At 40.5% G+C, this 15,257-nt stretch overlaps 1 protein-coding gene across 10 annotated transcripts in view; it reads left to right on the plus strand.

The window, feature by feature from the left end:
* Positions 1–15,257, plus strand: part of LRRK1 (leucine rich repeat kinase 1) — a 117,420-nt gene that overhangs the window by 44,206 nt on the left and 57,957 nt on the right. For all 10 annotated transcript variants that reach the window (XM_036843720.1, XM_036843725.1, XM_036843729.1 and 7 more), the window contains exons 5-6: positions 3,999–4,178; positions 4,597–4,745. In XM_036843720.1, the coding sequence (XP_036699615.1) occupies positions 3,999–4,178; positions 4,597–4,745 (329 nt within the window). The remainder of the gene's footprint in view (positions 1–3,998; positions 4,179–4,596; positions 4,746–15,257) is intronic.

Here is a 15,257-nt window from a genome sequence, read left to right on the forward strand (position 1 = left end):
GTAATGACATATTTCCACCATTATTGCATCATACAGAATTGTTTCACTGCCCTAATAATCATCTGTGTTCTACCTATTCATCCCTCTCTCTCCCAACCCCTGGCAGCCACTGATCCCTTTACTGTCTCCATAGTTTTGCCTTTTCCAGAATGACATATAGTTGGATTCATACAGTACGTGGCCTTTTCAGATTGACTACTTCCACTTAGCAATATGCATTCAAGTTTCCTCCATGTCTTTTCATGACTTGAGAGCTCATATATATATATTTTTATTACTGAATAACATTACATTGTCTGGATGTACCATGCTATGTTGCTTTTTTAAATAACAAGTTAATTTTTTCTCTGGTGGACTCAAGGTGTCCTGGTCTCCTTTGATTTCCCATGATGGCCTTGGATCTGTGACACTGATCCAGGCATCACTGCAGCTATAGGCTGAGGCATTGCCTTAGCAGTGGTCTTGGGAGTTAGGATTTTGTGAGGGAGTGGGGCCAGCTTCATGGGTATGTGACAGTGCAGTCACACAGGGCCCTGCACTTAGAAGGGCCCCACTCTTGGTTTAACACTCTGCAGTTGCCCTCTTGAAATTTTTTTTTAAAGATTTTTTTTTTTGATGTGGACCATTTTTAAAGTCTTTATTGAATTTGTTACAATATTGCTTCTGTTTTATGTTTTGGTTTTTTGGCCATGAGGCATGTGGGATCTTAGCTCCCCAACCAGGGATCAAACCCACACCCCCTGCATTGGAAGGCGAAGTCTTAACCACTGGACTGCCAGGGAAGTCCCAGCCCTCTTGAAATTTTTAATAATTTTTAAACAAGGGACCCCATTTTTTTTGTTTTTTCTGGCTGCGTTGGGTCTTTGTTGCTGCGCACAGGCTTTCTCTAGTTGTGGCGAGCGGGGGCTATTCTTCATTGTGGTGCACGGGCTTTTCATTGCAGTGGCTTCTCTTGTTGCAGTGCATGGGCTCTAGGCCCGCAGGTTTCAGTAGTTGCAGCACGCGGGCTCAGTAGTTGCGGCACGCGGGCCCTAGAGCATGTGGGCTTCAGTAGTTGTGGCGTGCAGGCTCAGTAGTTGTGGCTCACAGGCTCTAGAGCGCAGGCTCAGTAGTTGTGGCGCGTGGGCTTAGTTGCTCCACGGCATGTGGGATCTTCCAGGACCAAGGATCGGACCCATGTCCCCTGCATTGGCAGGTGGATTCTTAACCACTGCACCACCAGGGAAGTCCAAGGGATCCCATTTTTAAGTTTTGCATGGGACCCCACAATTATGCAGTACTACTGTTAGGGGGTGTCCAACTATGTGCTTTGAGGTAGATTTGTGCTCAGATTTGGTTCCAAGCTGGCATGCCTCTCCTGTGCCTGGAAGCAGAATGAGTTTATGAACAGAAATCAGGGCACTGTTAGGGCCCATAGATGCTGTTTGGGTCGAGCAAGTTATAGGAGGGCAGGAAGGAGCCCCCAAGGAGCCAAAGCTGATTCCCTTTCCTCTCCAAGAGTAGCTCTGTTCTAGTCCCAAAGAGTCTATGCCAGCTGACTCACTCATCTCGTTGGACAGCTTACATTTATTGAGCATTTTCCAAGTACTGGACACACTGCAGAACTTGATAGACACAGAGGCTTTTTGAAAAGGTGATCCCAGTCCTTTAGTAGGTCCTGGTCAAGCAGAGGAAATTGAGGCAGAAAGGTGTAACCATGCGAAGGTTGAAATATTTACACAGTGGTTTGCAAGCACACATCAGGGAATGGTCTTGTCTGGGTGCAGGCTGGAGTCTTCAGAGGGAGCTGACATCTGAGCCAGGCTTTGCAGGCTAAGTAGGAGTTTACTTGGCAGATTAGCAAGGGAAGAGCCTGGTTTGCCTGCTTTTGCAGAGCAGGGAGCTTGGGTGGACCTGAGCATGTTCTCAGCTGCTCCCAGGGGTGTCCTGTCTTTAACTCAACGTAGGACAGAGCTGCTGAGGACTGAAGGAGTCCAGAGCATTGTGCTGGGCCCTGTGGGGAGTGCAGAGGTGGGCAAAACAGTTTGTGTTCTCTGGGAATTCCCAGCCTGTAGGGAAGGCAGCCACTGTCGGGAGTAAGGTAAGACAAGAGGCAGCTAGAGAATGAAGGCAGGGTTCAAGAAGAGGAGGGAGGAGAGGTCCATGGGGTGTGGGTACATCGTTGTGTAATTATGAACATCATTTGAAGACATCATTATGTAATTCCTGGTCTTGTAGCTGAGCAGGGCTGAAGAGAAGGAGGAGGTGGAAAGATGGGCTCTATGAGTGTTGCTGGATTTGGGCCTCATAGAATACATGCAGGGGTTTGTATGGTTAAGAGAGCACCCTGTGGTTTTAGATAAAGCAGAACTTAAGGCTTGACTTTGCCATTTACCAACTGTGGGACCCTCAGCAAGTTCCCAAGTCTCCCTGAGCTTCGGTTTACTCATATTAAAGTTATGACTGTGAAATACAGGGCCTGCCTCCTAAGACTGACACACTTACATCCTCAACAGAAGTTAGCAGCATGACGACTGCACTTCTCATAGCTAGATATCTGGTAGTAATGGAGAGGGATAATTTGTTTTCTGTTCATATACCTCCTCCTTTGAATTGTTCATTTTAGTTATCAGTTGAGGGCAAAGAAGGGACATTTATTTAGCACCTGCTGCAGCCCAGGCATGATGCCGGGTACCTTATGTGTTGGGTTTTAATTCTTGCCTTCTCTGCCTCACCCCTATTTCCTGGTCAGTTTCCTATCACAGAGGGAGGGTCACTCTCTCCAGGCTTCAGAGCACTTTGATTCCTGAGGACTTTCCACCTCTGGAAGTGAGACAGTGTTATGATGCAATTGGGAAGTGTCCATGTGGAGGATGAGATCGTTTTTCCATGGCAGCTAGATCCAAAAGACATTGCACTACTTTGAACTTGAAGATATTGTAACATTTCAGCCCACGCTCTCTCTGTTCATTCAGTGTGTTAAGTGTTATTTTATCCTGGAATTAAGTAGGCAGTTCTTTCAGGGAGTAATTCTCTAAGTTTTAGACTGATCTATTTTTTCATCAAAGTATTTTTTTAACTTATGAAAGTAATATATGTATATTACAGATAATTTGGAAATGCAGAAAAGTGTTATTCCTCTAAGAACATAATGACATATCATAATGAGTTATGTCAGGCACTTGACAGAGGTTATGACAATTTATTGAGTCAGGCACTTGACATACACTATGTCGTAATCCTCACATTAAACTTGGGAGGTGGGTTGTTATTATTCCCACTTTACTGATGGGTAAACTGAGTCACAAAGAGAATAAGAAATTTGCCCAAGATGACACAGCTGAAATATTTTTTTTTAAATCTTTATTTTTGAGGTCAGATAAATTCACTATGCTTTTTTTAAAAAATATTTATTTATTTATTTATTTGGTGGCACCAGGTCTTAGTTGTGGCAAGTGGGCTCCTTAGTTGTAGCATGCAAACTCTTAGCTGCAGCACACATGTGGGATCTAGTTCCCTGACCAGAGATCGAACCCAGGCCCTCTGCATTGGGAGTGCAGAATCTTATCCACTGTGCCACCGGGGAAGCTGAAAAATTTTAATCCTCAACTGCCTATCTCCAAAACCCATATCCCTAGGTGTGATGCTGCTCTAGGGATGAGGTCAGGGCTGGGGATGAGGAAGATAGTAAGGGGATGCTCACAATCCCACTACCCAGGGATAATTCTGCAGCACTGAAGGTAGTTCTTTCTAGTCTTATTTCCATTGTTAAGATCACACTGTTTTGAATGCTGCTTTTGAATGCTGCCTTTCCTCAGTTGGTGTTATTCGATGAGCAGGTGGGTTATAATGATGTGGGGAAATGTCATATGCAATTCAGAGGGACTATTCCATAGACACTGTCAACTGGACGGAAGCGAATTTCAGCTGGAAATAGGGCCGTGATCGAAGGGGATTTCAGAGCAGGAACAACCAGTCCCTTTAGCCACCCTCTCCCTTTGTCCTGTCATCCCCGCCAGGTCCCTGCAGCCCCCAGCGATTACTGAACTGGATGCTGGCCTTGGCCTGCCAGCGGGGGCACCTGGCGGTGGTGAAGCTCCTGGTCCTGACGCACGGGGCCGACCCGGAGAGTTATGCAGTCAGGAAGAATGAGTTCCCTGTCATCGTGCGCCTGCCACTCTACGCGGCCATCAAGTCAGGTGGGTCCCCAGTCAGTCCGCCCATGAAAACCATCACCCTGTCGAGATGTGGGCCCATCCTTTACACTCAACTTCTGCTCTCCAATGGCCTTTGTGGAGGTTTTCGCAACTCCATTCTTTGCTTCTTCAAAAGGTCTGCCTCTTTCCTCCTTCCCCCTACTCACTCCTGCAAGGGGATTTCAGTGACAGGGACCAACCATGGCAAATGGGACCATCTTAGGAGGCACTTCAAAGGGCAAAGCCCCACAAAAGTTCTGTCACTAACAGGAACCTTCCGGCGTCAAGGGAGGTAATAGAGAAGTTCAACAGCACCAGTGCCCTTTTCATTTTTATTTCACATGTGAGTGTCTGCCCTTTTGGACAACTGTGACACACCCTGCATCCAAATGCCCTTAGCTCTCCACTTTCTATCCTTTAGGGAATGAAGACATTGCCATATTCCTGCTTCGGCATGGGGCCTTTTTCTGTTCCTACATCTTACTGGACAGTCCTGACCCCAGCAAATATCTCCTCAGGAAGTATTTCGTCGAAGCAAGTGCCGTGCCCAGCAGTTGTCCGGGAAAAATAGTGAGTAGTCACTGTCTGTGGATGAATGGATAAAGAAGAGGTGGTGTATATATACAGTGGAATATTTTTCAGCCATGAGAAAGAAGTGCATCCTTCCATTTGCAACAACATGGATGGACTTTGAGGACATTATGCTGAGTGAAAGAAGTCAGACAGAGAAAGACAAATACTGTATGTTTTCACTTACATGTGGAATCTAAAACAGGCAAACCATAGAAACAGAGTAGATGGTTTGCCAGCGCCGGGGGGGTGGGGCAAATGGGGAGATGTTGGTCATATAGCCAAAGTGTTGGTCACTTCAGCTATAAGTTCTGGAGATCTAATGTGCAGCACTGTGATTACAGCTAATAGCACTGTATTATATACGTGAAAGTTTCCAAGAGAATAAAGCTTAAATGTTCTCACCACAAAAATGAAATAGTAATTAGGTGGCATAGTACAGGTGTTAGCTAAGGCTATAAGCGGTAATCATTCTGCAGTATATAAATGTATCAAATCAACAGATCATACATCTTAGCTTATACAATGTCGTATGTCAATTATTGCTCAATAAAACTGGGAAAAAAACACATACAGGAATTAGTTCTAGTTAGTTTACCATTTTAATAACAAAAATAATATTGCATTGTTTACATTATCTTCAACTTGACTTTTTAAATTTAGCACTCTATCACTGACTCCCCCTAGATCAGTCAATGTGGCTACATCTCATTCTTTTAAATACGTGCCTTAAGTCTAGAGTGAATGTAGCTTAGTTGACTCAGCCCTTTTCCTGTTGGTGGACATTTAGATTATTTCTGGTTTCACACTTTCACCAGCTTTACATGGGGGTATCTATCCCCATACTTTGGCCAGCACTAGATGTCCAGGAGCCTTTTAATTTTCATCACTCTGATGGGTAAAAGTGGAATCTCCATGTTTTAATGTCCACATTTCTATTCTTAATAATATTGAACATCTTTTCATATCATCATCAATTATTTGCATTTCCCTTTATGTGAGTTGCCTGTTACAGTTTGTTGATTATTTTTCTCAAGGATTACTCACCTTTTCCTTCTCGTTTTGGAGAGTCTTTTTGTATGTTAGAGATTTTAAGCCTTTGTTTATCATACATGTTGCCAATATTTTTCGCAATCCATTATTTGTCTTCTGTTATCTTTTGAGATAACAAAGATATAAGAATATATAATCAAATATGTTTGTTTCTTCCTTTATGGCATTTGGTTTATATAAGAAAGTCATTTCCCCCTCGATTTAATATAAATATTCTCCTAGAGTCTTTTATACTATTTTTACTCATTTATTTTTTATATTTTAAGCTTTAATTTTTCTTGTATTTATTTGTATATGTGGTTTGAGGGAGGGAATCTAGCATTCCTCTCTTCTAGGTGGATGATCAGTTATTCCAGCACAATTTTTAAAATAAACTTTGATTTTCCCTCTGAATTGAAATGTCACTAATGCCATTTCCCCCAATATATACCTGTATACATTTTGGGATTCTCTGCACTGGTCCACTGGCCTATTAATCTGTTTCTGTTCAAATGCTATACTGTTTTGATTATAGGCATTTCATTTAAACCTTACAACCTGTTAATGCAAGTTTTCTACTCCTTATTTGCTTTTTTCAAAAATATCTTGACTGTTATCAGACATTCGTTTTTCCATTTTGTGCATTTCCCATGGTGACTCCCATGGCAATTTGTGCTGCGTTTATGTTCTTTGATGGGATTTTATAGTTTTCCTCATAAAGATTTCCTGAACCTATTTTGTTTATTTATTATTGTTTTTGCCACTGTTTGAATGGAATATATATAATTCTTACCCATTTCCAGCCTAATGTTGCTGGTACAAAGGAAAGCTCTTCTGTTTATTTATTTGTTTTACCCAGTCCCCTTACCAACTTGTCTTACTAATTCAGTTTTTAGAGGAGTTCCTTGAAACTTTTAGGTATATTATCAAGTCATCTGCAAATTTAAAGCAGGTTTAAAGCAAGACAGTCTTTTCTAATATTTATTTAACTTACTTTATTTCATGGCTTACTATCAGCAGAAATGTCAAAAGTTGAATCATCTGAAAAGAGCAGATGTATCTCTCTTGTTCCTGTTTTTAAAGGTCTTGGCATCAGCAGTTTATGGTCATTTGCTGTAGATTTTTGGTAAATAGACTTGTTATATTTAGGTAGTTTCCATGTGTTCCTTTTTGCTTAGGATTTTTATTAGGAAAGGTTGCTGAATTTTGTTGGATCTCTTTTTAGCAGCTATGGATATATTCACATAGCTTTTCTACTTTAATTTGTTTATGTAATGAATGATGATGATAGATATTGACCCAATATTGAAATCTTGTAATAATGCTAATTGGTGTTTTTACAGCTGGATTTGACCTATTGATATTTTATTTACAGTTTTTGCATCTATATTTATAGGTGAATTGATCTATAATTTTCTATTTTTATTATCTTTATGAGATTTTGGTATAAGACTATGTTAGCTTTACAGAATGACTTAGGGATCTTCCCATTTTATTACAATCTGGAGAAGTTTCATAGGAATTATTTATTGTTAAAGATTGATTAGATAAAGTAGGTCTTTGTTTTGGGACTTCTTTTGAAGTCATTGATCAGTTCAGGTTGTCTGCTTTTGCTTATGTGCAGTTCAGGAGGTTATATTTTGGTAGAAAATCATCCATTTCCTTTAGATTTTTTAATTTGCCATCATAGTGTGTTACATTTACCTTTTTTGGTAATTCTTTTCTTCTATATTTGTAGTTATACTCCCATTTATGCTGTTGATTTATGATGTTGAACAGTTTTACTTTTTCTCTTTTGAATTTAATCAGACCAGCCAGGGATTTATATATTCTAGTGGTCCTACCAAGGACCTAGATTTTCTTTATTTTTTTATGATTTATTTGGTTTGTTCCTTCATTCATTTTGGCTTTTATCTGTACTGAAACCTTCTTGACATCTTCTCTGAGTGTTTGGTTGATGGTGTTGTGGTCAAGGTGAGGCTCTGGCAGGAGACTTCCTGGCTCTAATCCGGGGTCCAGGCCTCACTACTCTAGGACCTCCATCTGGTTACTTACATCTCTGGGGCTTGGTTTCCTCATCTACTGATTTTTATCTAGTTCTTCATATAATTCTAGAAGTTTTTGCTTCATACACCTGGTTTATGGTTTTATGACCCATTTTAACGTATTTCATTATATCAAATATCTGCCTTAATCCTGTCGATGCTTCTATCCTTAAAATTGGGTTTGTCTGCTCTTCACATGGCCACACTGCTCTTTTTTCTTTGCATCAACCTTGTTTAAGTTTCCCCAGCCTTTATTTTCAGTTTTTATTTTGTCTTAGGTGTATTTTTTGTAAACAGTATTGAGTTTTTCATCCCATCCGAGACTGTGTCTTTTGAAAGAGGAACCCACCCAATTCACATTTGTGTGGGACCTCTCATATTGGTTTATTCCTCCCATCTTTTTGATTATATGTATTGCTATTTCCTTTTTACTTTTTTCTTATCATTGCTGGTTTCCTAGTTTCTAGAGAACACTGATATTCTATTTTCCATAACTTGTTAGCTCTCTGTGCCTTGGCTGGTCTCAGTTATAAACAGAGTTAATCATTGTATCTACCTTGGAGGCCAGGTGTGCACTTAGCACAGGACCTGGCACATAATAAGAGCTCAATAAACATTAAACATCAGCTTCATGTTGCAAAAGGAAATAAATAGTGATCATCTAACCCTTACATGTGTGTAGTGTTCAGTGTTTTTCCCAGCACTTTCTTTTCATATGTGATCCATACAACACTTTAGTAAGAATTGCAAGAAATATAATCTGTTTACCAGATGAAAGTATTGAGGTTTAGAGATATTCTGTTACTTGTCCAAGAACAGAAAATATTAAACAGTGATACTCAGACCAGAACCTGAGCCTTCTTAACTTGGGGATTTTCTCATTTCATGATTCCTGAACTGCACCTCCCAGGTCTTTCATGTAGATCAGTTGTTCTCACACTTTTCTGTAATTGGAATTCCTGGGGGCTTTTTAAAAATCCTGATGCACAGGCCATACCGTACACTAACTAAATCTGAATCTCTGGGATGGGACCCAAATCAGTAGTTTTAAAAACTCCCCAGATGATTCTAATGTGTACCCAGTGACTTGCATTTTCTTGGCTTAAGGTTAAAAGCAGAAATGGTTGACATCTGTATCTGTGATCTTTTCTACAGGTAACTCCTGCTAATTTGCCAAGATAGGGATAGAGCATGGAAGTGATTATTGCATTCTGCAAAGGAGAAGACAAAGAAAAGACAATGTTGCTTTTCTTCTCCTTTGCCCTTTTGGGTAGAATCAGAAGAGAAAATGAAATTACAGTGCAGCCTGAGTCATAAAGACTCCTTGGGCTTCCCCAAAGCAGGTGGTATTTTTTTTTTTTTTATTCAAGTGAATTTCAAACTCAAGGGCCTTGCAGTGTGTGCAGCCAGTGTGTGCAGTGTGTGCAGCCAGTGTGTCTGGCTGCCATGATCTCTAACCTGTGACAACACTTTCCTTCTGTGCTGCCAGCAGAAGAGAGGGGGTTAGCGCGGAGGGGTCCAGTGTCAGGAAAGATGACTCAGAAACCAGAGGTAAGTGCTTCGACCTTCCCAGGTGTGCAGTGGACTTGAACTGGCATTTTTTGTTCAGAATATTAGACAAGGGCAGGCACTGAAAGGGTGCTTTGCTGCCATGTGTACACAGCCTGAAAACTCCCTTGCCTACTGGCATTCGTGGCAGTGACCTTGCTGAAGCAGTCATCTTGTTTTTTTCTGTATTTGTGTTCTGCCTCCCCCACTAGCTAGTTGATATTTTTTAATGTAATTGCTGCCTCTGTGGAAGCCACGGCCAGTCGAGGTTCACCACGCCTCTGTGTCAGGCACAGCCTAGTTCTCAGGCTGCCAGAACCTGCCTCTGCTGGCAAACGGGGAATGGCTGAGAAGCCCACGTTGATTTTCCACTGGCAGCGGGCGGGCTGCTCAGTTAGGTTTTGATGGTGTTTGGAAAGGAAAGTCTGAGAGCGCACACCACATGGTCTGGACACTTTTAAAAGAGCAAAAGCGAAGCCAAGTCAGACCTGGCCAAAGCCATTCCTGGCTCTGGCTCATGGGTGCCCTTCTGGAAAACCGCCAAACCTTTGCCTGAATGTTTAATGAGTCGGCCTGTGTTCCTGGTGACTGTCCTGTCAATGTTTGCTTTGTTGCCATGAGAAACAACACTTTCATGCTGGCACACCCGGGAAGGAGCAGGAAAACAGAAATGCCAGGAGAGGCCTAAGCGGGGCCTGAACTAACCACGGTGTTTGTCCCATTCAGCAGTTAGAGGGCTGGGCCGGAGGGCACGCTGGGCCGTTCTGAGTATAGGAGTAAGTGCACAAGAGCTGAAATTGATTCTGAAACTACACAGTTGGGGAATTATTAATTTTCTTTACAAGTCCCTAATGATTTCAAATCTGGCAGCAAACCTAGAGAGGATCACTTATTACTACTACTACTACTACTATTGTCATTTTTGGATCAGCTCTGGCTTATGATGTACCTTAAACATTCCTAGTGACTGGCCATTCAGATGCCTGTATCTGTGCCCAAGCACAAACATCCTGGCTGCACATTTTGGGAGCTGAAGCAGCCCTTCTCCATCAGAGTGATCTGGTGGGTCTGAGGATTTGCATATATGGGATACTCAGAAAGGGCAGGCTGCAGCAAGTGTGGTTGCTCAGCCTTTGCTGGGGCCTTCATGAGCAGCTGACCAAGGGCTACTGACATTGTGAGCACTAAGGCTTCTGGGGAACATCCTTGCCCAAGGTTAGGCCTAGCGTTTGGTACAAGAGTCTTATTCAAGAATTTTACACTTTCCAGAGCATTTCTACATCTACACCTTGCACCTTCTCAGCTCCTCTCGTCCTCCTCACAGCAGGTGGTACTGTCTCACAGAGCAGATGTAAGTCTCTGGGGCAGCAGGGCCCCAGCAGGTGAGAGGCAGCACTGGGAGCAGCCTGACTGCCTGTGGTTCGGCCTTTTCACCACTGGCTTGTGTGAAAGGAAGAGCCTTCACCTGCCTTCTGATAGTTATGAGATCAAACTCAGAATTATTATGGGCCTCTTCCATCAGCTCCACTTTTCCTGTGCCCTGAAATTTAGCCAATTATCCTACTGTTTTCTCTAGTTTCCAAATACCAAATCTTTTCCCACTCTCATGCCCCATTCATACGCTTTCTCTATGGAATAGACTCGCCACTGTGACGTTGTCCACATGGTGAGTGCTTCCTAGAACTTGAGAACAGATAGCGAGGGTCACAGGGTAGAACAGCTGAGCAGGTGCACTGTGTAACCGTTCAGGTAGGTGTTCCTGGTGGCCTGTCCCACTAGATCATCAAACATAATACAAAGCAGCAGTTATGCAAAACACTTACATTTAATTTACAATGAGAAAATGATTCATAGAGATGCAGAAATACTAAAACTATTATTTGAACTTATGTGACAAACTAGAAAACACAATAAGGAAAGAATAAGAAAACATTATTAAATGTCATTGGAACTATTGGATATCAGCATAGACAAGTACATTCATAATGATGTAAATAAATTCCAGACAGGTAAGAGTTAAGCACTGGAAATTCATCAGAATATACTTTCAAAACGCAAATTTATTCCAGTTATAGAAGAAAATGATTCCATTTCAAAATTTTAAAGATATATAAAGATGTATAAAGATGTATAGTCACAAATAAGATAAACGATATATATATATTAAAGTTATTTATAGTAAAATATAATTTTACTATAGTATACTAATATAGTAAAATATAATTTTTAAAGAAATTTTAAAAGGGAAAACATTAGCAGATACTTGAGAATAAAGAATTGACAGAAACTGAAATCCAGAAAACACCATTGACGCAATTATATGTCAGTTGATAATTGAGTTTAATTCAGTCAGTGTTTATATATCACCTACTAGTTGCTTGGGACTCAGCAGTGCCCAAGCCAGAGCCACGGCCCTTGCTGTCACATTGCTCACAAATGCCCTTGGGTAAGAAGTTAAGAGATACGAACAGTTAATTTACACATGAGAAAACACAGATAGTAAATCATGGCATGGAAACATATACAATCTTATTGGCAATTACAGAAATTCAAATTAAAATGACTTGAAAGTACCATCACATACCTATTAAACTCGCAAAAATAAATATAAATGCTGAGTAAGGCACTTGGCAGCGTCAAAGAGAAAGGGACACCAAAGCCTTGCTGCTGGCACTATAAATTGGTTCCGTATGTGTGGAAAGTAATTGGCGTCATGTGACAAAAGCTATAAAACTCTTTTCTCCCAGAGAACAGCTCTGAATTTGGTATTTCCTTTCTGAAAGATACCTCTAGGATGTAACTCAAAAGAAAAAAAACGTAATTGCCACAACTGTACTGCTCAAAGCACTGCTATCTATAAGAGAAACTAGGAGAACAAAACCCAAATGTCCAGCAGCAGGGGGAATTCTACTGGCCATGATTACCCGCAGGGTGGACACCACACAACAGGGACAAGCGTGCCTGTCTCCTCATGCTCAGCACAGCGCTGCTCCTGGACACCAGCACTACCTCCACACCTCAGCCGTACACCACGTCCTCAGGAAAGCCTGCCCCAGCCCACAGGCCGGGTCACATCCCCCCTTCCATCTCTTAGAGCTTCCTGCCATTTTATTCAGAGCACTTAACAAAGTTTGGGGTTGTCTGTTCTGGTGACTTTCTTGTTTAATGTCAATTCCCCCATTTGACTGGAAGCTTCGTGAAAGCAGGGATTCGTCCAGCTTTGCTCACCCTATGTTTGCCCCTCAGTGTAGGGCCTGGAACAGGATGAGGAGTTGGATGCTTGGATGGATAGAGGGATGGATGGATGGATGGAAAATGGGTGGGTGGGTGGACGGATGGCTGGATGCATGGATGGATGCATGGATGAATAGGTGAATAGATGGATGGATAAAATTTTATATATGTAGTAAACTTCCATTTACATAGGACTTCATGACTAACAAAGTACTTTGCCAAATATTCTACTTTAATCTTCTATACAAGTCTGTGAGGTAGAAATTTTTGTCTTTATTTAAAAGTTGAAAAAAATAAATAAATAAATAAATAAATTTTTAAAAGTTGAGGAAACAGGGTTCTCTCAACAGTAAGTTGAATAGCTTAGTAACTGCAGAGATAGTATTTTTATTTCTTGTTTTTTTCTCTCTCTTGCATATTGCTATTGGCAAAATTCTTGAGTTGGAAGGGAGATTTTTTTGGTAAGTTTCCTATTTTTCAAAGGAATGACTGAAATACTACAGGGAAAAAAGCACAATGTTGATTTAAAACAAACCTTTTTTATCTATTTTTAAGAATTTTAGCGAAGAAAAAGTGATAAATTTTATTAACTATGTTTTGGCGTTCAGATGATTAAAAGAGGGCCACTTTTCTTTAACAAAATGTGCTGATGGTTTTCCATAAGTTACCACCAACAGTGCTATTTTCTTGGTATAGATCCTCCTTGGTTGCAGAACTGAAACCTTTGAGTTCACTTGTTGATTTCCATTAGGGAAGATTTTGTTACAGTTTTTGCGTCCATGTGTGTACATGCAGTTGGCTAGAATTTTAATGGCTCTTGCAAAGTAATTGGTTTTACTCATAAAATAAAGTGAGTCTTCTGTTAAGGAACCATGTATGTAACACAGAGGCTATTTGTTCTTTGAAGATTGGATTGAAAAAGAATTACATTGAATTAGGGGCCTTTGGAGAGTGATTCTTTAGTTTCCTTATTTGTTTGTCTCATATACATTATTTTGTTTTTTCTCTTATTGTGTCACTTTGAGAATTTTTTATTTTGGAATTAAATTTTGCATTTCAACATCATTATTTGGTTTGTTAGCTCTGGCTGAGGACATCTCCCACAACTTAAACATTGTTTTTCAGCAGTTGTTAGATTGTCATTTTCATTCTTAGATTATTAAAGTACTTTTACTTTTAGTCAATTGATTATCAATTTTATTATTTTCCAACAACTCTAGAATTGGTTTTATTTACCAACTTCCTTGTTTTTACTTCATTTTGGTTTTTCTATTTTTAGTCTAATTTTGTTTTCATTTCCCTGCTTTCTTTTAGCTTTCCATTCTAAGCAGGGCAGAGCTAGTTTATCATGCTTCACTTTTTCCTTTTTGAACTGTGATCAGAGTTGTTCGTTTTTTTTCCCCATTACTTGTGATGTTTTTGTTGTTCTAAAAATATATTCTGCTGTTGTGAATTGGTTTTCTCTCCTACCCAAGCATTATTTGAAAGGGCATTTTTAATGGCCAAATAATTGGACACCTTTTAATTCTGCTTTCATCATTGGTCTCTACCTTTACTTTGCCTTTGTCCAGGCATAAGATATGTAGGAGGCTTGCCCTTTCCCCCCCTTTTTTTCCTTTTAATTTTGCTTCTTACACAGAATGTAATCAATTTATGTGCAAGTTCGTACTGATTTGAAAACAGAATTCGTTCTCCTGTCCCCTAGTATTTGGTCATCTCCCATTCTTATTGTAGTGTCCTCCATTCATTTTTTGCATATTTGACCTATCATATCCTGCTAATATTTTTCTTGAATTTTCATGGGTTTGTTTTTTACAAATTTGTCCTGGGTTGGAACACAAAGATTTAGCATAGTTGTATTTTGGGGGTTGTGGTTAAGTGTCTTTATCATTATTGAGTCACCTTGGTTATCTCTCCTAATGCCTTTGAAATCGTGTCAGCTATTCCATGGCCATGTGAATGAACATGGTGCCTGGTAGGAAGGGACCAGACAGAACATTAGGCACCTGAATCGTGATCCTGGTTCTGTTACCTTCAAACAGGTCAACTCACTGAGGCTCTTTATGTGCAAATTGTGCTTACAGGGTTACTGTGAGGGTCATTTGAAAAAGTTCTGTGCATGCATTGCAAAGAGTCACCAGGAAGGTATTATCATGTGATCACAGCTCAACTTCCAGAAGGTTCCCCTACAGGGTTCAGGTTTGAGTGTGCCCTTGGAGGCAACAGACTGTTCCGTGTTGACTATTTAAAATGCCATTGTAGGTTTGCTTGTAAGTTATTTTTGTACTTACATTTCTCATTGATCTGGCTTCCTTGGTTATGTTTCCCTTTTTGTTTGTTTGTTTGAAATTATATTGGTAGCTAACAACTACTAATTCTGACATTTATAATATTTTTAGCAGGCAGGCTTTTGTCAGAACTGATTTCATTTTTTTCCTCTCACTAAGTCGTTTAATTTAATTTAAGTCATTTAAGTGAGTCATTTAATTTATCTTCCTTCTGAGTTTAGAAGGAAGGCTGTCCTCCCCTTTTCTCTTTTCCTCTCCCTTCTCTTACTCCCTTTAGTATTCTCAGGTGATTTTCGAAATTCTCCTTTTACACCATAGAGTCCTCCCAGGCTTTTCCCTAAGTTAATGACTGGTTTTACTGTCCT

Source organism: Balaenoptera musculus, chromosome 2 (genome assembly GCF_009873245.2).
Source record: "Balaenoptera musculus isolate JJ_BM4_2016_0621 chromosome 2, mBalMus1.pri.v3, whole genome shotgun sequence".
Taxonomy (NCBI): Eukaryota; Metazoa; Chordata; class Mammalia; order Artiodactyla; family Balaenopteridae; genus Balaenoptera; species Balaenoptera musculus.